The sequence below is a fragment of the Syngnathoides biaculeatus genome, chromosome 4, assembly GCF_019802595.1.
Source record: "Syngnathoides biaculeatus isolate LvHL_M chromosome 4, ASM1980259v1, whole genome shotgun sequence".
Lineage (NCBI taxonomy): Eukaryota > Metazoa > Chordata > Actinopteri > Syngnathiformes > Syngnathidae > Syngnathoides > Syngnathoides biaculeatus.
Genome location: NC_084643.1, coordinates 27,510,326 through 27,535,718, shown reverse-complemented (window position 1 = coordinate 27,535,718; position 25,393 = coordinate 27,510,326). Strand labels below are relative to the sequence as shown.

General features: G+C 41.9%; 2 protein-coding genes across 7 annotated transcripts in view; one reads left to right on the top strand and one right to left on the bottom strand.

The window, feature by feature from the left end:
- Positions 1-241: 241 nt before the first annotated feature.
- Positions 242-25,329, top strand: LOC133499222 (beta-1,3-galactosyl-O-glycosyl-glycoprotein beta-1,6-N-acetylglucosaminyltransferase-like). Of its 6 annotated transcripts, XM_061816955.1 has the most exons (9): positions 242-332; positions 2,014-2,052; positions 2,159-2,301; positions 9,044-13,117; positions 13,452-13,494; positions 14,612-14,945; positions 18,677-18,770; positions 19,727-20,131; positions 21,539-25,329. In XM_061816955.1, the coding sequence occupies exons 6-9, from the start codon at positions 14,626-14,628 to the stop codon at positions 22,022-22,024; spliced, it is 1,305 nt and encodes a 434-aa protein (XP_061672939.1). In that variant the 5' UTR covers positions 242-332; positions 2,014-2,052; positions 2,159-2,301; positions 9,044-13,117; positions 13,452-13,494; positions 14,612-14,625; the 3' UTR covers positions 22,025-25,329. The 6 variants fall into 6 exon arrangements, with proteins under 6 accessions (XP_061672939.1, XP_061672944.1, XP_061672940.1 ...); XM_061816960.1 differs by having other exon boundaries at positions 9,044-12,726; positions 13,023-14,945; XM_061816956.1 differs by having other exon boundaries at positions 2,019-2,052; positions 9,044-14,945.
- The window catches only part of LOC133498840 (uncharacterized), a 38,357-nt gene continuing 37,420 nt past the window's right edge, over positions 24,457-25,393 (bottom strand). Inside the window, exon 19 of the mRNA XM_061816031.1 lies at positions 24,457-24,648. Coding sequence (XP_061672015.1) covers positions 24,618-24,648 — 31 coding nt within the window. The 3' untranslated portion in view covers positions 24,457-24,617. The remainder of the gene's footprint in view (positions 24,649-25,393) is intronic.

Sequence of the window (25,393 nt, the reverse complement as noted above, 5' to 3'; positions counted from 1 at the left end):
GGCTTGTTTTTGAGCCTCAAAAATACATTTATTGATGATGATTAAAATAATCCTCAGCGTTTCTATGAAAACAGTTGGTGACCTCGCAGCTGGACCAGCTAAGGCTTTAATGATGGACAAGTTGGTCTTTATGGTGACATGTAACTGTGACACGTCACAACAATGAAAGAAGCTTTGTCAATGCTTTGATTTGAAAAACAATACACAGGTTTCGCCAACAGATGGAGATCTTTTGAGGTGTGTCTGACTCATCGAAAGGCTCATTTCTCCATCCTACTTGCGCTTGCGCTGTCTTACAATACAGCGGTAACAACTTCATCTGAGGGAAATGGGTGAGGACTTTATTTTTTAATGTAAAATTGTTGGTGCATGTCGTGTCTGGCACGTGTCGCAACATCCAAGATGTGTTTTTTGCTCTACATATGCGATAAAGTCAAGCAACCATCAATACCACCACCTCACTGTGCTTTTATCATTATAAAATCAATCATTGTAGATTAAATATTTTTCCAATATTTTGCCTGCGATTGGCTGGCAACCAGTTCAGGGTGTACGCCGCTTTTTGCTCAGGGTCCGCCCGAACAGGCTCCAGGACACCTGCTACCCTAGTGAGCATAAGTGGTACATAAAATGGATGGATGAAATATTTTTGTTCCCCATTGCCTTTTTATTGAAAATGATGTGATGTATCAATAATTATTTTTTAGAAAGCCTCGGCTTCGCAAGGGATTCTGAGTACTGACAACCCCACCCAGTTTGACACTCCTGTGATGTTGGGCATGCTTCTAGGGGGCGCTGTCGAGAATTTTTTTTTTATAATCAGTCAAAAAAATATTGAAAATATCACTAACCCTTTTACAAAAATTTTAACGAAAATTGACTAAGTTTTTGCGCATACTTAGAGCCTCGAAAATCCACTTATTGGAAATGACTAAAATAATAAAAATTCCTACAAAAGCAATATAGTGACCTTGCAGTTGGAACTGCTTGGGAATTATGAAACGACAATTGGCCCTCGAATAAGGAGTTATTTTATAGATTTTGGAGCTAGAAAGTAAAGTCCTGTTGTGGACACACACACGAACATACAAAAGGCAACTAATTGTTGGAAAGATGCTCTAGGCAGCGTTGAGCAGGCTCATTGGAGGGGAAGGGAAACAACAGTATACTCATCCCCCACCCACACACACACACACGTTTTGTTGCGAAAATGTCTTATCTGTGTTTTGTAAAATCTACTTTGTCGAAATTATTTGTTTTATATTCTCTGGGCACGGTGGTTCGGCTGTAAAGTGTTGGCCCACAATTCTGAGGTCCCGCGTTCAATCCTGGACCCGCCTGTGTGGAGTTTGCATGTTCTCCCCGTAGCTGCGTGGGTTTCCTCCCACATCCCCAAAACATTCAACAGTAATTAGAGACTCTCAATTGCCCCTAGGTGTGATTGTGAGTGCGGCTGCTTGTCTCAATGTGGCCTGCGATTGGCCGGCAACTAGTTCAGGGTGTACCCCGCTGCCTCCCTGTTGACAGCTGAGATGGGCTCCAGCACTTCCGCAACCCTTGTGAGGATAAGCGCCTAAGGAAATGGATGGATGGATGGATATATTCTCTGTCTGCGGTAAGATAATTGCTTGGTGCTGGGGGCCCCAAGAATGATTTGCGACAAATAGCCTGTCATGATGATAACGGATGATGATTGAAAATTTTCTGTATGATCTGGAAAACATTGCTGTGTACAAGTTCGACTTTCAGGGATTTTTGAATTCCAGCAAATTTGGAAAGAGACAGTGAGAGAGGCAGACAGAAACAACAACCAAAATCAATTCCAATGCTGCGTCGCAAATCTTTCGACATGGCTTTTCTCTGCCTGGTGACCGTCAGCCTCTTGTACATTATTTTATGTTTTTATTAGAAGAACAAGATGAAGACATCATCATCATAATGTTCCATTAGATAAAGTATTTTGTGAAATGTCTGTTTCTTAATGAAGTTTCTTTATTTAATCATTCATTTTAGTGCAGCGGCCCCTCCTAAACATGGATTTGCAGAAGTCAGGTTAGCCCCTTTTTTTCACACTGTCAATGAGCAAAACTAAAACTGACATACAGGGTCACTGAACATATTTTTAAAAAAAGAAAAGAAAAACATTGTCATCTCACAGCTCCGCCCTGAGCAACTGCTGTTGTGGTTTTGAGATGGCCAGGGTGTCGGAGGCCAAAATGCCCGTGGGAACCATTCTCCACTACAATGGAGACGAGACGGTGAAGGTGACGCCGGACATCTTCAAAACCTTCGTTCGTGAAGGTACGCGGGGGGGGGGGGGGGGGTGTACATATATGGTATAATTGAAATGTGTTCCATATTGGAAGCTAAAAAAATGTGCTGAAATAAAAGTTTGAAAACATAAACACTTCTGACAATCAAATACGAATGTATAAATAATTGAACATAACTCAAGTCTACTTAGGAGATCATTTTTGACAGAGTCCACTTACCCCCCTCATACATACAGGAGATCATATCCCTTTGAGAATCACTGATAAATTGGGATAAAGGAAAATTTGTAACATAGCATTTTTTGTTATTTAAAAAAAAAAAAAATGTAAACCTTCCATGTTGCTTATTTGATGTGCACGAAAAAGTAAACGCTTCTTTTTCTGGCCTGTTCCCACTGTCTTGCTCTCAAGAAGTAGGAAGCTATTGTAAAACCTCATTTTGCACACTTGTCCAAATAAGAGGCAAAGTGTGTTTCCTTCAAAGTTTTTTGACACTCCCAATTGAAATGAAATGTAACATAAATGGAAAAAAAAAGAAGAACAAAACACCACCAAAATGTTCAAACAAACCCACTTTGACTGCGTTGATGTGTACTAACAGCTCTTCTTTAAAAAGATGTTCAAAACCTGCGCTGTGGTCGACAACAGAGGCATCCTGAAGGACAGCGGCTGCGGAGAAAGGATCGACTCGGCTCAGTTTGTGATGAGGGCCAATTTACCACCATTGGGCGACACGTACACCAAAGACGTGGGCGTCAGGACCGACCTTGTCACGGCCAACCCCAGCATCCTCAAGGAAAAGTAATATTGATGTCATGTCCCTCCTGATTATAAACATTTCCAAATAGGAAGTATCGGGAAGGGCCGGCACGGTGGATCATCTGTAAAACGTTGGCCTCACAGTTCTGAGGTCCCGGGTTCAATCCCGGACCCACCACCAGTGTGGAGTTTCCATGTTCTCCCTGTGCTTACGTGGGTTTCCTCTGGGCACCCCGATTTCCTCCCGCATCCCAAAAACATACATTAACTGAGTGCAGCTGTTTGTTTCAAAGTGCCCTGCAATTGGCTGGCAACCACTTAAGGCCGTAGTCTGCCTTCTGCCCGTTGACAGCTGCGGTAGGCTCCAGCACTCCCTGCATGCAACCCTCGTGAGGATAAGTGGCAAAGAAAATGGATTGGATGGAAGGATGGATGCATGGATGGCTGGATGGATGGAAGTATCGAAAGCATATTTGAATCTGTTCCAGGGGTTGACATCCTTAAATGCTAAGATGGTTTATTGGTTGTATTTGAGGTAAAAGTGCCAGTCAAAGATTTTGTAAAAGCACGTCACTGAAGTGAAAAGCATATTACCCGTCATTAGACGATTTTGACATGTAACCTGTCCCTGAAGAGGATGTTAATACCACATAAGATGCCCCCCCCCCCAACTGTTTGCTGCACTTGGAATCACAACAGAAGTTTGTGGAAGCAGTCAAGCGCTACAGGGAGGCTCCCATCGTCCTTCCTGCCATCTTCCTATTCGACACGCCGTTGGCAATACTGTCAGCCCAAACCGTGGAAGATTGCGCTACCCCCGTTTGTGCCATCTTCTGGAACCCAGAGTACCTATGCAATCTGTCATGTTCTGGGCCTACAAAGGCCTAGAGTCCCCTCAGTTAACCACTGGCATACTGATGGCCAGCCTGGCTCTGGAGCTGTGCTCCAAAGTACACCTGTGCGGGTTCTGTCCCTTCAGACAACACCCAGACAGACACGCTCACACACCACTACTACGGCAACATCCTTTACAAGACAGATTTCGTTGACATGGTTGAGAATGAACTGCTGTCCGAGCTGTTCAAGCAGGACCTGCAAGTTGGGCCTTGTGCAGCCAGTAGAAAAATGTGATTCATTTACACTCTGAACAATAAACATAACGTGTGCGTACATACACATTCCCATTCTATTTCCTATTTATGTAAAAACAAGTACACCCTGTATTTAAACAATTAAAAATGCATACATTTAAAGAAACGTAAATGTGTATCATTTACCTTTTTGTTCGCGGTATGATATCATTAGAGGGACTTGAGAGGCAAGTAGGAAGTGTTACGCCGAAGCACCCTCCATAATTCTCCAGGAGTTTCTCCATTTCTTTTATGATATGTGCCCTTTGCTTTGTAATGCTAATCACTCCTTTGACATCACTAGCTGCCTTTTATTACATTTTTATTCTTAGGATAGTCAAAATAGTCAGCTTAGCCATACGGTGCTAGTTAGCAAGCGCTCTGATTTAGTAGCAATTATCTTCTTCCTTAAATCCACTGTGGTTCTCACAACTTTCATTTTTCCTTTGATGTTGGTAGGACTGCTGTCTTGTCTTTGGGCCCACAGCAGCAAAGAAAATACCAAACAAATTTGACAAGCAAGTGCAATGAATCTTTGTAAGAAATCATGGCATCTGGTCAAAGTTTCCGCACCTCCAAAACCAATCGTCAAGGATAGGTCGGAGACCACTGCAACTGCTACAAATGGCCCCTGGACCGAAGGTTTGGTATTTGTGTAGGAGTATAAAGTCATAGCCTTTGGGTTGTAGGTTGGACACCACTGCTACAAATGACACCCAGGCTGTTGGTTGGACACAGCTGCTGTCAGAGAAGCAAAAAGATGAAACAGATGAAACCTGTTGGACAAGGTCCCAAAAGTGTGACATCTGTACATTTTCCCATGTTTAAAAGGGTGTAGGGCACTTTCAATTGATTTTAGTATATGACTCGTAGTCACAATTTATGACCAAATAAAAAGTTGATGGATGTTGTGAGGGAAGACATGAGAACAGTGGGTGTTAGAGAGGAAAATGCACAAGATAGGCTTAGATGGAAAAAGATGACACGCTGTGGGGACCCCTAACGGGACAAGCTGAAAGGAAAAGAAGTCGCAGTCACAATTTTGGAGGTGCCCAGGGGTGCTTACACGTATCCGCCAAGTTGGTAGGTGGAGGTGTGAAGTACTACAAATTGCTCTTAAATGAAATGTAATTATGTGATCTTCAAGTGAACGTAAAGGTTTCAACTGTACATTTACACGGTCACAGGTGACTTATTTCTGAGTTTAGGATAAGCGTGCCTGTGAGGTTTTTGAATGTCTGGGGTTGACATAGGCATAAGCCAGTTTTGGAGCTCTAGGTAAAAGCTAAGACAAATTAGACTTTGATGAAGTTTAGAGATTTTTTGTTTTGTGGCGAAATATGGAAATAAAAGTTTGATTGAATTTTGGGACTTGTCTTAGTCTAAGCTCAGGAGTTGGTTGACATGATGATTAGGAGAAAGGCTGATATATTGTGCATCCAAGAGTGCAGGTAGAAAGGTAGTAAGGCTAGAAGTTTAGGAGCAGGGTTTAAATTATTCTACCACGGAGTTGATGGGAAGAGAAATGGAGGAGTGGTTATCTTAAAGGAAGAGCTGGCGAAGAATGTCTTGGAGGTGAAAAAAGTATCAGATCGAGTGATGAGACTAAAATTTTAAATTGAGGGTGTTACGTATAATGTGGTTAACCCTGCCCCACAGGTACGATGTGACCTAGAGTTGAGAGAGAAATTCTGGAAGGAACTAGATGAAGTAGCTCTGAGCATCCCAGACAGAGAGAGTTGTGATTGGTGCAGATTGTAATGGACTTATTGGTAAAGGAAACAGGGGCGATGAAGAAGTGATGGGTAAATACGGTATCCAGGAAAGGAACTTTGAGGGACAGATGGTGAAGGACTTTGGAAAAAGGATGGAGATGGCTGTAGTGAACACTTATTTCCAGAAGAGGGAGGAACATATAGTGACCTACAAGAGCGGAGGTAGAAGCACGCAGGTGGATTATATTTTGTGCAGACGATGTAATCTGAAGGAGATTACTGACTGTAAAGTAGTGGGAGGGGAAAGTGTAGCACGACAGCATAGGATGGTGGTTTGTAGGATGACTCTGGTGGTGGGTAGGAAGATTAGAGCAGAGAACCATGTGGTGGAAGCTGAGAAAGGAAGAATGTTGTGTGGCCTTTTGGAAAGGGGTGAGTTAGGCTCTAGATGGTCAGGAAGCACTCCTGGAAGACTGGACTATGAGAGCCAAGGTGATCAGAGAGACAGGCAGGAGATTACTTGGTGTGTCTTCTGGTAGGAAATGGGAGAAGGAGACTTGGTGGTGGAACTCCAAAATACAGGAAGTCATAGAAGGAAAGAGATTAGCGAAGAAGAAGTGGGAGAATGAGAAGACTGAGGAGAGGTGAAAGGAGTACATTGAGATGTGACGTTGGGCAAAGGTAGAGGTGGCAAAGGCTAAACAAGAGGCATATGAAGACATGTACACCAGGTTGAACACGAAAGAAGGAGAAAAGGATCTCTCCAAGTTGGCCAGACTGAGGGAGGGAGATGTGAAGGATGTTCAGCAGGTAAGGGTAATGAAGGATAGCGATGGAAATGTGTTGACAGGTGCCAGTAGTGTGCTGAATAGATGGAAAGAATACTTTGAGAAGTTGATGAATGAAGAAAAGGAGAGAAGGAAGAGTAGATGAGGCAAATGTGAAGGACCAGGAAGTGGCAATAATTAGTAAGGGGGAAATTAGAAAGGCACTATAAAGGATGAAAAATGGAAAGGCTGTTGGTCCTGATGACATACCGGTGGAGATTTGGAAGCAATTTGGAGAGATGGCTGTGGAGTTTTTGACCAACTTATTGAATAGAATACTAGCGGGCAAAAAGATGCCTGAAGAATGGAGGAAATGTGTAGTAGTTCCCATTTTTAAGAACAAAGCCGATGTTCAGAGCTGTGGGAATTATAGAGGAATAAAGTTGATGAGCCACACAATGAAGTTATAGTGGAGGCTAGACTCAGGACAGAAGTAAATATCTGCGAGCATCAGTATGATTTCATGCCAAGAAAGAGTACCGCAGATGCATTATTTGCCTTGAGGATGCTCATGGAAAAGTACACAGAAGGTCAGAAGGAGCTATAGTGTGTCTTTGTGGATCTAGAGAAAGCCTATGACAGAGAACCAAGAGAGGAACTGTGGTACTGCATGCGTAAGTCTGGTGTGGCAGAGAAATATGTTAGGATAGTACAGGACATGTATGATGGCAGCAGAACAATGGTGAGGTGTGCCTTAGGTGTGACAGAGGAATTTAAGGTGGAGGTGGGACTGCATCAGGGATCAGCTCTGAGCCCCTTCCTGTTTGCAGTGGTACAGGATAGGCTAACAGATAAGGTCAGACTGGAATCCCCTTGGACCATGATGTTCGCAGATGATATTGTGATATGCAGTGAAAGCTGGGAGCATGCAGAGGAACAATTAGAAAGATGGAGACATGCACTGGAAAGGAGAGGAATGAAGATTAGCCGAAGTAAAACAGAATATATGTGCGTGAATGAGAAAGGTGGAGGGGGAAGAGTGAGGCTACAGGGAGAAGAGATAGTGAAGGTGGAGGACTTCAAATATTTAGGGTCAACAATCCAGAGTAATGGTGAGTGTGGTAAGGAAGTGAAGAAATGGATCCAAGCAGGTTGGAACAGCTGGCGGAAGGTGGCTGGTGTGTTATGTGACAGAAAAGTCTCTGCTAGGATGAAGGGGAAAGTTTATAAAGCAGTGGTGAGGCCGGCTATGATGTACGGATTAGAGACGGTGGCACTGAAGAAACAACAGGAAGCAGAACTGGAGGTAGCAGAAATGAAGATGTTGAGGTTCTCGCTCGGAGTGAGAAGGTTGGATAGGATTAGAAATGAGCTGAGTAGAGGGACAGCCAAAGTTGGATGTTTTGGAGACAAGGTTCGAGAGAGCAGACTTCGATGGTTTGGACATGTTCAGAGGCGAGACAGTGAGTATATTGGTAGAAGGGTGGTGCGGATGGAGCTGCCGGGCAAAAGAGCGAGAGGAAGACCAAAGAGAAGGTTTATGAATGTGGTGAGGGAAGACATGAGGGCAATTGGGGTTAGAGAGGAAGATGCACGAGATAGGCTAAGATGGAAAAAGATGACACGCTGTGGCGACCCCTGACGGGACAAGCCGAAAGAAAAAGAAGAAGATTGTCCAAATCCCATCATATATTTTGTCATATTTAAAAAAAGAAACAATCTTAATTTTCCAATCTGGTAAAGCTAATTCTGTATTTTAAATATAGGAAGCAACATAACATTAACCTTAAAACAGTTTGGGATCATCACTCTCCCCCCAATTCTTTTCCTGGGAATTATGTGCCGTTGTCAGTTCTAAGACACTTCACAGTTCCATAAGGGGCAACATCAGTGAAAAATCTCTCTGGCACTTTTACAGTGTCGCTTTTAGCTTTCAGGAAATACACAAATATAGTACTTGAAAAGGCGTCAGTAAATGCTAGCGTGTATCTGAATCCATTTTGAGCAACTGGATCAACAGGGCCGGCTCGATCGGGATGGACTAGCTCAAGTGCTGATTTTGCTCATGTATCTGGCTCCCTATTCCTGCTTTGAACAAATAGTCCTTGTGTGCAGATGTCACAACCCAGTTTGGATTTATTCACTTTACCCTTAATCTGCATTCCCTCTACAACATCCTGCAATTTACAAACATCTTCATAATTACAGTGTCCCAGGATCTCGTGCCATGTCTTGATATTGTTACAACTCTTACAACTGTCATCAGTCACATCAATTTACAGTGTTCAAAGAATAGTCTGTTGTACTCTTTAATGTAAAACCTCGACCCATTTTGTGAATGACCTCACTGTGACCTCTGAAGTTGACTGAAGCTCCATTGATCGTCGCTGCCTTTACAGAGATGTCCTGTGGATACGTAGGAACATAGAGTGCCTTCTTCAGCATGCCTTTGATCCTCTTGCCCTCACGATCCACCACCGTCACCTTGGCATCACCTCTCTTCAGCACCACACCATTTGTTCTCGTGACATCAGCCAGTTTAACTGTGAGATCATTGGGCTGGAATGAGTCATCAAACCTTTGGAACTTCTCTATCTCCATTATTCTATGCAAACTTGCTCCAGTGTTGACCGTGAGTCCCCTTTGCTTCAGGCCAACAAGTTGATATTAACTCACTTTGAATGCGTATGACTGTTTCTCACAGTTGTTATCTGCTGCTTGTTTCACATTGTCCCTCTTTTTTCGTCGACAGGATGCATCTTTGTGTGTTGAGCTTTTACAATATCCACACCAATGTGTCAGTCTTCTCTGGTACTCATTTGGACACATATTGACCTTATGTCCCTGTTTGCCACATGTGTAACGTGATATCTTGAGATGTGTTTCTTTCTCTGGCTCTCCAATCTGAGACAGGTGCTGCAACCTTCAAGATGTTTTCCTCGGAACCAGTGCGAAACTTTTCTGCGTCCTCAAAACGTCTTGGGTTTGTTTTGAAGTCGGCAAAAGTTAAATTATCATCTCCTTGAGTGACACGGATGGAAAATAGTTTATAAGCCTCAGGTAGCCCTTTCAACACCATGGCAATTAAGAGTCTATCACTGAGTGTTTCGTTAGCATTTCTTACTGCTGTTATTGCTGTCTCAGCCCGAATAATATAGTCCGTGACTCTCTCACTCGCAACTTTCTGCAGGGATGTTAATCAGTGTACAGGCTTACAGTGGAGAAAATAAGTATTTGAACACCCTGCTATATTGCAAGTTCTCCCACTTGGAAATCATGGAGGGGTCTGAAATTTTCATCGTAGGTGCATGTCCACTGTGAGAGACAATCTAAAAAGAAAAATCCAGAAATCACAATGTATGATTTTTTTATGATTTTTTTGTGTGATACAGCTGCAAATAAGTATTTGAACACCTGTCTATCAGCTAGAATTCTGACCCTCAAAGACCTGTTAGTCTGCCTTTAAAAGCCCACCTCCACTCCATGTATTATCCTGAATCAGATGCACCTGCGTGAGGTCGTTAGCTGCATAAAGACACCTGTCCACCCCATAAAATCAGTAAGACTCAAACCTGTAACATGGCCAAGACCAAAGAGCTGTCCAAAGACACCAGAGACACAATTGTACAACTCCACAAGGCTGGAAAGGGCTACGGAGAAATTGCTAAGCAACTTGGTGAAAAAAGGTCCACTGTTGGAGCAATCATTAGACAATGGAAGAAGCTAAACATGATGGTCATTCTCAATTGGAGTGGAGCCCCATGCAAGATATCACCTTGTGGGGTCTCAATGATCCTTAGAAAGGTGATGAATCAGCCCAGGACTACACGACAGGACTTGGTCAATGACCTGAAAAGAGCTGGGACCACCGTTTCCAAGGTGACTTGGTAATACACTAGGACGTCAGGGTTTGAAATCATGCATGGCATGGAACATGCAAATTCCACACCCGGGTGCTCATAACTCCACTTTAAAACTGGGCCGTCGTGCCTCATAAAGTATGTTGTTGCTTAGACAGTACCGGCACGAGAGGCTATAGCTAAGCAGCTAATAACCAGTAATGGTTAGATGCGTGCAAATGTCTCCGGCTGATGAACGAGCCTCAACTGTGACAACCACTGGTTTATCCTGTCAGGTTGAGACCACGGGAGGTTAAAGAAGGACAAATTTGGGTGCGTTTTCTCAGTTTTGTTGCAGTTTGGTGCACAACACGACGGCATCTTGGCTTAGCTAGAACCAATGGTCTGTGATGCGAAGTCAAGGATGTTAGTACATATCCAGATTTTGCTCAGATTTCAAAAATGTTCTTTATTTACAATTTTTTTTCAATTAATGTCCAAAATATTTGTAATAATACTACTTCACAGTGGAGGGTTTATTGTACATATGAATTTTGGTCAAAGTCTTCCTTTTAAAGACCCTCGAAATGACATTTTGGCTAGGCACGCAAATGATCAAAGATACATGCAAAAGATGATTTTTAACCACAACCATGACAATGACCACTTTTGACTTGCAGTCTGGAACAAAACATTGGCAGAATATCTTCCACTTTGAAATATCCGATTATTATTTTTTTTCCATTGGTCTTTGAAGTCAAAAGCCTTTTCATTCACACGTCTACGCTGCCACATCTGACGCGACATCTGCACTAGCACTACCGAGCTGATATAAAAATGACTTGCAATACATACTGCAATACATCATCTGCCACACTAGTCATTTAGGAAATGACTAACACCTACATATGGCCCTTTTTTTTCAGGACTTTTAAATAATAATAGGGGTGTCACTGCTTTCCACAATGCAGGAATAACGCAAATTAACCAAGAATGCAAAGTTTAGGAAAGGAATTGTGAAAATAATACTGTGCATGGTGCAATGGTTTTGCTACTGTGCAGTGGTCACATTGCGCAGGCATGAGCTTGAAAGAGTCCCAAGCATTTGTTAACGTTGCCACAAAAGCATACACGTCTTTCTTTGAAGGTGAAGAGTCCCATTTTATTTTGAGAGGGGGGTGGTGTTCACCCAATATTTATTGAAGCGCCTGCTCATATATTTGTGTTATTTATAATGAAATTTTAACGGCATGCTGAGAAGGGTTAGTGAGTCAAAACTTCATTTTTTTGCACAATACACAGTTGTGTGCTATGTGCCCCTTTGATGCGGAATTGTGGGGATTTTCCTCGAGATGTCCACAACAACAACAACAACATCCCACACAAGCGCACAGACAACCAGATGGTATTACCAGCACTTGGCAAAGCACAAAAACATCACGTCGATGACGTTTGCCTTGTGCCTTTTCGAAAGATTATTAAAAGCCATCAAAGGCAAACATCCTTGGATCGGTACTTTACAAAATGTTCAACAACCGCTGCTCCTCCGTCCTCCACCACGCCTTTCGCTTGTCACTTTGCCCAACCCCTAAGGTAAATGAACATCATTTTTATGGGGTGGAACAGATTAGGCTATTTCCATGTAAAAAGAGCTTCTAGTCACACGAAAAAAATCTCGTTACGAAACGACTTACGAAACGAATTTCGAGGTGGTACGATGTATATAATGTATAACGTGATGAACAGAAAGAACACCAACTGTCCCTCAAGAAAGAATTGACACCTTTATGCAGCTCATTCAAAATGCTGCAGCTCGCGTTCTGACCAAAACAAAGCGGTCAGAGCATATAACGCCAATTCTAAAGTCCTTGCACCGGCTTCCAATCAGCTTTAGAATGGATTTTAAAGTTCTGCCACTGGTCTATAAATCACTAAATGAATGATTCTGATTCTGAATACATGAAAGAAATGCTTATGGAATACGAACCCAGTAGAGCTCTGTGATCGACTGACTCAGGTCAAACAGTGAAGAGTCCAAAACAAGCACGGTGAAGCAGCATTTAGCTATTATAAGTTTCTTTCGGCTAGTCCCTTTCGGGGTCGCCACAGCGTGTCATCTCAGATGAACGCATATATATGTTTGGCACAATTTTTACGCCGGATGCCCTTCATGACGCAACCCTTCTCGGAGTGGAGGCCCCAGCTATTATGCTGCTCACAAATGGAAGAAGTTGCCAACAGAGGTGAGGTCAGCCCCAACTGAATGTTTTTAAATCCAGGTTGAAAACTCTTCTTTTTTTCTCATGCATTTTAGAATATATCCACTTTTTGATCATATTACTTGTACTGTATGCGGTTTTAATTGTTGTTTTTTTAACTATGGTGTTTGTCATTTTTATTGTTTTTATGCCATTTTAAATGTTTTATCTCTTTGTTTTCAAATGCCTTTAATCATGTAAAGGACATTGAGTTACCTCGTGTATGAAATGCGCTATACAAATAAATTTGCTTCGCTTTTGCTTTGCTTTATTTTGAAAAGGAACAATGACCGTGAGTGTGACATCACGGCTGATAGGTATCAAAAGTTTAGGGGAGGCAGAATCTTAAAGGAAAGACACACAGGACATGTTCACGTGAGTATTTTGATCAACATTTTATTGTACAATTTTTTTTTAATGAACTTTCTATGTAATTTATTGGTAAGTCCAATTATTGATCTTAACCAAAGTTTAACGTTAGTTTCATGTTAACAAATTTTGTCTGTAATTTATTGTAAGCTTGGTCTGATATCTAAACATATGCAATTTAGTTTTATATTTCATTAGTTTGTTCATTATATGGAATGCATGTAATCATTTACTGCTTTTTTTTCTTCCCTCTGAAAAATACGCCTTTGTGTGTGTGTGTATGTGTGCATACATGCGCGCCCGCGTGTGTGTGTGTGTGTGTGTGTGTGTGTGTGTGTAAGAGAGAGAAAAAGCGAGAGAGAGTTGTCAGGTGATGAAACCAAGGTAAATAAGTGTTTCAATTTTTGTCCAACTGGGTTATGGCAGTGTGGCAAGACGGAAGCCCGTGAGCAGTTCACGATCGATTCCCTCTGTGCGGAATGTGTGACTTAACACTTCAGGGAAAATTTCATGCTTTTACACACAGCTGCACTGTAGTGATAGAAATGATTTAAAATGGTGGCACTCTGGTGCTGACTCCTATTTAACACAAGGTAGGGTATCATTATTTCATTGTGAAAACAGCTACATCTTCAGTTATAATGGGGTCCTCACCCTTATGGAACCACATTTTCACTGTTGTGGAGTTGGATTTGGTCTGAGTTCCGATTCCACAAATTAATGTGCTATATTCAAAATGACTAAATGATGGTTCAGTGATTCATTTCCCTTCTCGCACTCACTGGACAATAATAAATCTTTGAAATTTATGTTGGACTAAAAAAAATGAGGGGGTGAAACATCATAAACCTTCCACACAACAATCAAAAGGCTTTTTTTATACTAGATCATCCATCAAGCCTGGAAACTGTGTATATGATGGATTTAACTTCTTGTTTGACAATATTGAAAGTGCTCCCACTCAATTAGCTCAATTATTTACCCTATGTTTGACTTTTTTTAATTTGGTCCTCTGCATATTTGTTTTTATCATGTGTGTTTGAGCAGCAAATGTGTGTGCTCATCTAGATATTGCCAAATGTGGATATAGAAACCATTCGATTGTCAGGGTTATCGGATTTCTAAGGGTGACTAAACACCTTGGGGGTAGGAGATGGGGTATTTTATTTTGAAAAAAAGTAGAATGAAATAAGGCAAAGATTATTGAAAAATATTTTTTCTCCAAATGTGTGGGAGGAGGTGTGGTTATAATTTAAAAATGAATGTCATGAAAAAAATCTATTACCAAAAATGAAGTTGAATCTGCCATTCTCAGAAACATTTAACTTAAAAAACATTAAAACTTTTGCGTCATGAGCCGGAGAGGAAATGAAAAAAATTAATAAAGACTGACATTTTAACTGTGATAACGTGGGCCTAATTTATCCCCAAAATTTTTTCTTTTTTTTTAATTTTACAATTTCATACTTACAGTATTAATGTGTACATGTCGTTTTGGTAGCCAACCAAGTGACGATGAGATGTCCTAGAATCTTCCATCTGAAGCAAGCCATCCTGCTGAGTGCCCTGGTGGCCGCTTTCGGTTTGCTCTCCCTGATCAACGTGGGTCTCAAGGTGGGCCGTAACCCTTCCTCCAACAGCCTTGGCCGCTACGCCGGGCTGGACTACGGGAACGACGATGACGAAAGCCCGGAGAAGGCGTGCAACTGCTCGGCCGTCTTCCGGGGCGAGCGGGAGGCACTGGAGCAGACCAAGTTGTTGACCCTCACCAAAGATTTCCGGAAGCGTGTCAGAGTTCCAGATCAGTTTTATGTGAACGCCAGGAAAGACTGCAAGTGAGTGTTCATATATTATACTCGCTCCCCGTGCCAGAGTACTCGAACAGCAAGGACACGTTGCTTACGTTTTGCTATCTCTGCTAATGTCTTTTAATGATAGTTACACAACTAAAAAAAGGCATCAGAATGATCATGATTTCTGCATAAATTGGTCATGAAATGGGAGCTCCTAATACCATCACTATCACTGGTCGTTCGAACAGGGATCCCCAAACCGCCAAGCCACAGCCCATTTCGTAACAGAGTGACTGAACAGAAAAGCATTTTATCATCCAAGTCTGAAAGACGTTTTTTTGGGGGGGAACTCGAGTACCTGCCTATGCCTTTGTCAAACCATTCATCGTGATAAAGGGAAAAAGCGAGCCCTCAAGCATTTCTTGAAATACAAGTTTATCACTCCAGGCTATTTGCACACGTCAAACGTTTCACGAGATGGCAAGTTTGCAAATGAGGAAACCCATCAAAATTGCTTTGGCATACTGAAGAGAAACTATCACACGATTCCCACTAAGTATAACAAATACCAGAATGTTATGGAGGAGAAACACCGCTCCCGATGCGCTTTTAGTCGCTTGATGTAAGACGTGAAAACAGCCAACATCAATTTCTCTCTCGTAACCGTAACACGCTCCAGTATTTTCCATGTTTCCGTCTTGATTGTTTGAGTTTGGAGACATTTTGAACACTTTTTTTAAAAGATCTTTTAGCAATAACTGCCTTGATTGTAAATATTTGATCTGGGTCACTTTACCTCACATTTAGTGTTTTCTATCCAATTTTATTTGTATTGGTTCAAGCACCTTGTGGAGTAGTAGTATGACAATAAAGGCTTTTGTCTTGGACTTTTGATTACACAACTTACTGACACTTGGGAAGACTTGCTAATCATTAAGAGTCCACTCCATCCATCCATTTTCTCAGCCGCTTTTCCTCACAAGGGTCACGGGGAGTACTGGAGCCTATCCCAGCTGTCAACGGGCAGGAGGCAGGGTATACCCTGAACTGGTAGCCAGTAAATCACTGGGCACAAGAAGACAGACAACAGTCACACTCACAATCACACCTTGGGGCAATTTAGAGTGTCCAATGAATGTGGCATGTTTTTGGGTTGTGGGAAGAAATCGGGGTTCCCGGAGAAAACAAAAACAGGTACACGGAGAACATGCAAACTCCACACTGGCGGGGCAGGGATTTGAACCCAGAAATGAGAGGCCAACACTCTTAACGAGATGCACCACTGTGTCCCCCAAGGAATCTATTCTGAAGATTCATTGTTTCTCTGAGAAACTAATTTGTGGTGCGTTTGCATTCTACACCATATGGAGAAGATGGCGCCACAGAAGAAAGGGTGCCAGAGTGCAAGTTAAGCAAGGACAGGAAGGATAATGAACCCTACTAGTGTCGGTAGCCCTCGCCAAGCTGCGCTCTCAACCCGACAAAATGGTTCAGCGTCATTTCCTCGTGAAGACGTTGCACGTTCCAACGCCGTCTGGCTTTTTGAAAGCATTCCCGACAGCGCCATACTGCTGCCCTGCTTGCAACTACACCGACCGTGGCGTGGCGTCTTTATGTCACGGAGCTCAAGACACACAGTTTTACACTCTGCTTTGGTCTTGCCACAAAAAAGTACAAAATCAAACCGTCATGTACAGTCAAGGCTGACGAAAAAAATTGTTGGTACTTACCAACCGAGTCTTGAGGAAAAAAGGTCATGCAAAATCCTCGCGGAGCCTCCACATCCTGGTAATCATTTAATTCATCTCCTTTTCTCAAGTAGGCGCAATTCAACATTTTAAACTAAATCCAGGAAGCATTCAAATCGCATCTTTCCTCTTTCCATGAACTTCTTAAATACTTGACTTAAAATTTCATTGTAACATCTGGCCAACTTTGAACATCTCTGTCACTTGTACATCATTCGTACACCCACTGCGTTACCAGACTGCGCTATTTGCATACTGTTGTAGATTACTGCTAGTCACGATTTTTGCACAGTTGTCACTGTACTAGATCATTGGACTTTTAGTCACTTTAAATTGTTCTAAAAGGCTTGAGGACTCTGCATCATTTGCACAATTGCCATGACAGTGTATCAGCATCATCACACTGGTGGTACACTTTTACTGCTCAATGTGTGTCTTATATTATATTATGCCAATAAAGTTCATTCTGATGACACAACGTTCTCACCACCCTCCGCCTTGGACACACATCAATTGTCCATCCATCCGTCCATTATATTAGTCGCTTATCCACACAAAGGCGATAAGAGTGCTGGAGCCGATCCCGGCCTTTTTCAGGCAGGAGGCAGAGTGCACCCTGAACTGGTCGCCAGCCAATCGCAGGCCACGTATAACAACCACATTCACAACTATTTGCAATGTAGGTTCTCCACTCAAGCTAGCACACATCACTCGGTGAATTTAAAATACATTTTATTTGTTAATTAATGTGCTGTAATTTTTTGGGAACAGCTGCAGTTGTTTTGGAAGCACTACATAAAGTTGTTAATTGGCAATTAATGTGGGTGGGACGGTTAGAGTGACTGGTTAGAGCATCATGTTAGAGCGTCTGCCTCGCAGTTTTGAGGACCGGGATTCAAATCCTGGCTGTCTTTGTGGCATTTGCATGTTCTCACCGCGCCTGTATTTGTTTACTCCGGGCACCTCGATTTCTTCCCACATCCCAAAAACAAGCATTCATTGGAGACTCTGAATTGCCCTTAGGTGTGATCGAGAGTGCGAATGGTTGTTTGTTTCTATGTGCCCTGCAATTGGCACAATCACGGAAGTTACCATCGTACAGCAGAGTAGTCACGTGGAGCGTCCATTCTCTCCAGGATGCGCTGCAGGAAAAATAAACATTGAATCACAAATGCTCATGATGCCATTCGGATAGTGGGGTTATACATACACCTACAGCATGTGTTACCGTCATCATAAAGGTTATATGAGGCTTTTAAATTTTTACAGCTCCTGTCAGATTTGGGTTTTTTTTTTTTTTCTCTTCGGTATGTCTCTTTCAAAATTTTGGGTTGCCGACCCTTGTGGTACATGTCTGAACACATTTGAGTGACAGCTGAACATTTAAAAGGGACGTGTTTCCACGGCATTCAGCAGACAGGGCCACAACTTCCGACAGTTGGGGAGTACGTCTGTTAACAACACTTCTCTGTGTAATGCCAAAATTATGACATTTTTATTGTTCACTGACACGGAATTTTAAGGATATGAAAAATAACAAACACACCATCTAAGACAGTCCGTTAACATATTGGGACCATTGCTCTGAAAAACATCAGGTTTGAGTTTGTCATTGTCAACAAGTACAGTATAGGACAATGCAAACTAGGCCTCACACAAAAGCACTTTTAGTTTTCCTACATTTATAAATTGCTAACTTGGATGAGACTGGAAAGGGCTATCTCTTAAAGGTTTGATTCATCTGTCAGTTTGCAGACAGAAAATATTTTCCCTAGGAGTGGTCATCATCCTGTAAAGACGACCACAAACGCTCATCACAGAATACTCTGAATGAGGTGAATTCTACAGATTTACAGAAAACATACCAGTTAATCATGTGTTACAATACTTATCGACATGAAAAATGCATGGCGTCAAATAAGTGAAACAAAGTAGTAATACAGTATTACTTTTGGTAGTTGAAGGTCTAACCAACATTGAAACAGAGCTTTTCCAATAGTTAATGAAGTCCTTCTCAAACCGCAGGAAATTCAAGACAAGCAGGAAGTATCTCACATTCCCACTTAGCAAGGAGGAGGAGGACTTCCCCTTAGCGTACTCCATGGTTGTGCATCAAAAGGTATGGCAACTCATGTCTCTATCTTGTTGCTATGTGCCTTCCCGTCAGGAAATAATAGTTGACAAAATACAACAGCAATACTCACAGGCATCCCTTCTTGAGCTGTCACCTGATCGTGGTGGAGGGGTTTGTGTGTCCCAATGATTCGAGGAACTAAGTCGTCTGGGGCTTCACGGCCCTTGTAGGGTCACCCATGGCGAACAGGTCCTAGGTGAGGGACCAGACAAAGCTCCATAAACCCCTATGATGAGTAAAAATAATGGATCTAGGTTTCCCTAGCCCCTGTGACCCAACCTGGAAAAGCGGTAGAAGATGCATGAATGGTTACAGGCATATACAGTATTTTTAACAGCTTGTATTACTGAAGATGAGTTGTGATGTCTCATCTGTCTACATGTACAGCATATCAATATGTCTATTCTACCACCTCCGGGTGGTGCACACAACAGAAGGAGCATTATCATCTCCACTGATTTGAAGCAAATGGTTTAACTTTTTGCATTGTATATAATTACGTTATTACAGTAGTTTGTTTCATTAAATACTATATTATAGAGTGGTGTTTTTCCTAATTAAAGAAAAAGGCTGGGATGGATAATGGCATTTCCATTCATTTCAGTGATGAAAACCTGTCTGAATCGCAGGTGTCTTGAGTGACAAGTGTAGTCTGGAAACAAAATGAACTTGTAGGCAGCACTATAAGTACAGAACCGACACTTTAAGTAAATTGAATCTGCAATGCGCTGAATCCGCAGTGGATGAACCGTTGTGGCAAGTGAACACTATAGTTGAATTTCAATTCATTTCAATGGGTGAAACTAATTTGAGGTACCAGTAAGTTGTGCTACCAGCTAGGTCAAGAAGCAAATTGAACTCGTGAGTCAAGATACGACTGTACACTGTACAGTAGAAATCCAGTAAAGACGAACTCCTGAGCACTGCATTTGTTTTGGCAGGTGCAAAATTTTGAACGTCTCCTGCGGGCCATCTACGCTCCTCAGAATGTCTACTGCGTCCACGTGGACTTGAAGGCCTCACCGTCTTTCCTATCTGCAGTCTCGGCCGTGGTCGCTTGCTTCCCTAATGTGTTCCTGGCCGGCCGGCGTGAAAAGGTGGTCTACGCTGGCTGGTCCCGGGTGCAGGCTGACCTCAACTGCATGGCTGAGTTGCTGAGCACAGGCGTGGCATGGAAGTACTTCATCAACCTCTGTGGCCAGGACTTCCCCTTAAAAACCAACCTGGAGATGGTGCGGGCACTGCAGGCACTCAACGGTGGCAACAGCATGGAATCGGAGAAGATGCCCACGGAGAAGATGTGGAGGGTGCAGACGGTTCACCACGAAGTGGATGGGCAAATCCAGGTAAGAGTTGAGAGCAGTAATGTACCTGTACAAGTACAAGTAGTGCACCTACACCTGTAATATGTAAGTATTCATTTGGATATTCATCCCACAAATCAGTTAATCAAAATGTAAAGTTTGTAATTTTTGTGTACATTTATCTCATGAAGTGAAATTTGTTCATTGATTGGACATAGTAAAAAAATAATAATTTTAGATATACACATCACAATACCAATGAAGTTGGGGTGCTGTGTAAAGCATGAATAAAAACAATATGATGATTTGCAAATCTTTTTTACCCTACTGTATATTCAATTGAATATGTCAGGGGCATGGCCAAACCACTGCCCTGGACGGAACCGCCTCTGGAATCTGTCACACAGCTGCTTCGCATTGGACGCTAATTAGACCAGGCATTTAAGTTTTGAATGTGTCATCGGCATTTGCCAGTTTGTTGTGTTGCGTTACTGCATGTTGTATTCTCCGTTTTTGTGCATAAATTCGCAAGCCTTGTGTAGAGCATCCATTTGTCACAGCATATCTGTGCCTTCATAGTCTAGTTACATTTTTGTTCACGTTTCCTAGTTTTGCGTCATGGTCATCAGACCTTGCTTCATGTGTTTGGACCTTGCCTGTAGCCGCACGTTTTTGTCCCTCTGTCTTCTCGGACTGCTTAAACCGTGTATGACCTCAGTTTGGATTAAAACCACTATCAACACCATGCCCTTGCCTCGGAGTCCTGCAAATGGCTCCAGCCCCGTGCCTCATGCTCATGACAGAATATACGACATGAGCAAGATTTTTATGCTGAATCTACTTAACTAATTAACGCTTGATCAATTACATTATTTTTATCGTCTTGGCAGTGCATTCAATCAGGTAGAGGTTGAAAAGGATTTGCAAATACTTGTAATTTGTTTTTGTCTTTTAACACAATGTCCCAAATTTAATGGAATTGGGGTTTGTACACTTTATTAAATTATTGGTAGATTAATTGTAAGAAATTATTTCTGAATAATGCACTTGAAGAAAATGGGCAGAATTGAACTGAATTATTTATAAATATTAACATATTTTATTAAATGCCCAATATTAGTGTATTAAAAGTTTTATTTAATTTATACTTCTCATTCAATAATTTGTTCTTAATGGTGCAATTAGAAAACAATGGATTCTTTTTTAATTCATAAAATTGCTGTTAATGAATTCATTACCATAAAATTATCTGATTTAAAATTATTTGGTTTATTGTAAAAAATATATATATATATTTTTAACCTATGCATTCAGTGTTTATCTATGAAACACCTGTTTACCTCTACGTACAATGTAATGAGCAAGGCAGTCATGGGAATTTGACACAAGCCTAAAGACTCTTGTTCGTCGTACTAAAACATGCAAAAATTTGACTTTCCCTCGTGTCAGGCGATGGGAACGGTAAAGGAGTCCCCACCCTTCCAACTTCCCATCCTGTCAGGGAACGCCTACATCGTGGTGACGCGGGGCTTCGTCCGAAGTGTTCTAGAGGACCAGCGCGTCCTGGCCCTCATAGACTGGGCCAAGGACACGTACAGCCCTGACGAAATGCTGTGGGCAAGCATTCAGCGTATGCCCGGCGTGCCCGGCTCCACGTGGGCCAGCTCCAAGTACGACATGAGCGACGTCAACGCCCTGGCCAAGCTCGTCAAGTGGCAGTGGCACGAGGGCGAGCGGTCGTCAGCTCACGCTGTGTACCCGCCGTGCCGCGGCGTCCACATTAGGGCGGTATGCGTTTATGGGGCGGGTGACCTACAGTGGCTAGTGAAGCACCGGCACCTCTTTGCCAACAAGTTTGACACAGACGAGGACCCCGTCGCAATCTACTGTCTTGAAAAGTACCTCCGACAAAGAGCGCTGGCCCAGCTTCAGTGAATGTCTGGTGGAGTGCTTTCATGTGAAGGAAGCAGAGAACTCAAAACAAAATACACTGGACACTGGATCACAGAATATATTGTTGGTGGACCAGACAGGAACACATCCTGTCGGTGTAAAAATAGTTTAAGAGTCACGTGTAGGAAATGACCAGATTAAAAAAAAAACAACATTCAATTCTACACTGGCCTGTAAAAGGAAAACAGACAATGAATAACAATGGATAGAATATTGATGCACCAGCCAGGAACACGTAGCACGAGTTGTATGAGTAATATAGGAGGTTGCTGTCACGACAAAATCAAACAAATCACGATGACACGACAGTGGTTATAATAAAAAATCTGAAAATGTATTTACAGTCCAGAATATTGGTGGACCACACAGAATCCTTTCATCCTCTGTTGAAAGTATGTAGGCACTGTATGTATACGTGTAGGACATGGCCACTATAAATCAAGTTGATGCTAGCCTGTCTTGCAAGAAGGAAAATACACATTAGACCAGGAGGATTCAACAATTTTGGTGGACAAGCCAGGAACGTGTCCTGTTTGGCGTATGAATAATAACGGCGATGAGATGAACCCTGCTGATGTCACACCAACTTGTCTTAAGTAAAACAGACAGCAGTTCAGTCTATAACATTGGCAGAAAAGCCAGGAACTGCTTATATTTTGTTGGCCATTTGAAAAGTAGGACAGATTGTTGTCACATCAAGGACACAACCAATACAAATCATCATGATAACCATGTTCAGTTTGATTTTCACTTGTCTTATTGGTAAATATATTGAGTGAAACGGAGAAACCTTAGACAAGAATCGAGTATTTTCTTTATTTTACAGTAAGAAGACAAAGGCAGAATCACAAACAAGAGTTTTGAACGAACACAAGCCTGAACTTCCTCACCAATTTGTTACTAATCCTCCCACGCACGCACACACACACACACACACACACACACACAAGCAGAAGCCATGCACAAGTAACTGTAGACACATATAAGTGCTATTTTGCTACCTTTAAGGACCTTCACAGTGATCAAATGTATTGGTAGATTCTAAAAAAGTTTTGAGATTGATTCTTAACTGACGGAGACCAGGTCCAAGTCAGGGGTTGGACACAAACATATCTTACCCAAGCGTCAATATCCGTATTATGGCTGTTGGGCCATTATCGCTCCCTCAATGCATCGTGAGACTGTCGTTATCATGATTTGAAATTTTTTTTTACAAAAGCATGCTATATAAAACTGGACTTGAAGTACTGTATCTACAATTCCATTTCAGATATCCCAAATTCATATCCTCGATATTTCGCCATCTACCCATCTTCTTATCCTCACAAGCGTTGCGGGCCGTGCTGGAGCCTATCCCAGCTGTCAATGGGCAGGAGGCAGGGCTGACCCTGAACTGGTTGACAGCCAATCGCAGGGCACATAGAGACAAACAGCCACACTCACAATCACACCTATGGGCAATTTAGAGTCATCAATTAACCTACCACGCATCTTTTTGGGGTGTGGGAGGAAGCCAAAGTACCTGGAGAAAACCCACATAGGCACATGGAGAAAATGCAAACGCCACACAAGCGAGGCTGGGATTTGAATCCTGGTCTTTAGAACTGTGAGGCAGACACTAACCACTCCTACACCGCACCATCCGATATCTGCCACTGAATTGTAAATGCTTGTAATCAAAAACCCCAGAGACAAGGATCACAAAAGTCATGTTATTTGTCCTTTACGAAATGATCGGACATGCCGATTGTGGGTAGGACGAATGTAGTTAAAGATATCTGCGATATTCTTTTTGGAGGAGCAAAAAGATATCTGCAAAACATATCCAGTCTAGGCGTTGCAGTAGAGTTTGCAGTAGTAGTATTTTAGTATTTTTTGGGGGGATGAGCTTCCCTTATTTCGTGGCATACTGTAGATATCATAATGTACACCAGATTTTTTTCCAATATCGTGCAATTACAACATTGTTCTACACCGCGTTCTATCAGGAAAAATAAAAAAATGTATATTACACAAGCAGCAAATCTTGATATAATACAGTAGCTGTCTGGTTTTCTTTTACATTCCATTAATGTATCAAAGATGATTTTCTTCCAATATATCACACAATTGCTGTATCGCGATATCGGTAATATATTGCAATGATGTGGAATTGCGAGGAAGCTTTTTTTTCCCCAGTCAGCGCCATATCAGTCGTCCTACCACCCCTCGTTTATACCAATATTTGGTCATGGACTTGAATTAGGGTCTCCATAACTACAGTCCAGAGATTTATTATGTCCATGTGGATTTTTTGTAAACTCAGACATTGTTGAATGACTGCTAATGTATGAGAGCTTATTTATGGTACAAAAAGAAAACCGCTACTAATACAGCATATTCAAAGGAAAGATGTATGAGTGAAGAGGCAAATATTAAATGGATTTTAATGTAAACATCATTTAGTGCAGTCTTTAGAGCACCTTCCCTATGTTATACACAGTGATGTGGTGTTTTTTTTTTTTTTAAATGCCTCACCGCAACCTCCTCCCCTCTGCTGGGAAGATTGGCAATCTCACATGAAGCTCCATTTTTATCAAATGGCCAAACTCCTTTTTCTGTCATACCTGACAAACAGGAAGAAACAATGATTAAAAACAGATATCAAGACGCAAAGAGTATCATGTTACACAAGCACATTGACGCAAAGCCCCTATGTGGTGCTCAAGCACCCGCCTTTGCGCCCTGGGCAAAAAAAAAGTGCCCTTTTTGCTGCAGGCTGATTTTGTCTTCATTTAATCAATAAAAAAAATTATAAAATTTAGATGAAAACATCTGTCAACAGTTCCAGCAAACTTGTTATGTCTGATGGGCATTTATTTGATTCCACTGCTAATTTACGGCCATAATAATTGCAGTGGCAGGGTGGATCAGCTGCAAAGCCTTGGCCTCACAGTTCTGAGGACTGGGATTCAATCCCCCCCCCATCTGTGTGGAGTTTGCATGTTCTCTCCCACATCCCAAAAACATGCGACATTAATTGGACGATACACTTAGCCTAATTAATATATAATATTGGAAGAAATTTTTCCATTTACACAAAATTCACTCACTCATCGCAACACTGGTATTATGTCAGTTTTTAAATGATTGAATTTTTTGCATTTTTCCTTTCTTTATATAAACAGACGTATGAAGATTGTTTTCTTTGTCACAATTTAGTGATTATCACTGTATCATGAGACTGTCCTTATTGTCATGTTTTTATAATTGTTTGGAATTGTTTTAGATAAATTACTATTACCGTGCATTGTAGACTGTTTTCTTCTTATTTATTATTATTGTGCAATTTCTGTAAGGTGATGTAGTGAT

Coding starts and splice junctions, on each gene's coding strand:
- LOC133499222 (XM_061816956.1), top strand. CDS start 14,626: ATGAGATGTCCTAGAATCTTCCATCTGAAGCAAGCCATCCTGCTGAGT. Junction 18,771..19,726: donor CCATGGTTGTGCATCAAAAG/GTATGGCAACTC, acceptor TTGTTTTGGCAG/GTGCAAAATTTTGAACGTCT. Junction 20,132..21,538: donor AAGTGGATGGGCAAATCCAG/GTAAGAGTTGAG, acceptor CCCTCGTGTCAG/GCGATGGGAACGGTAAAGGA.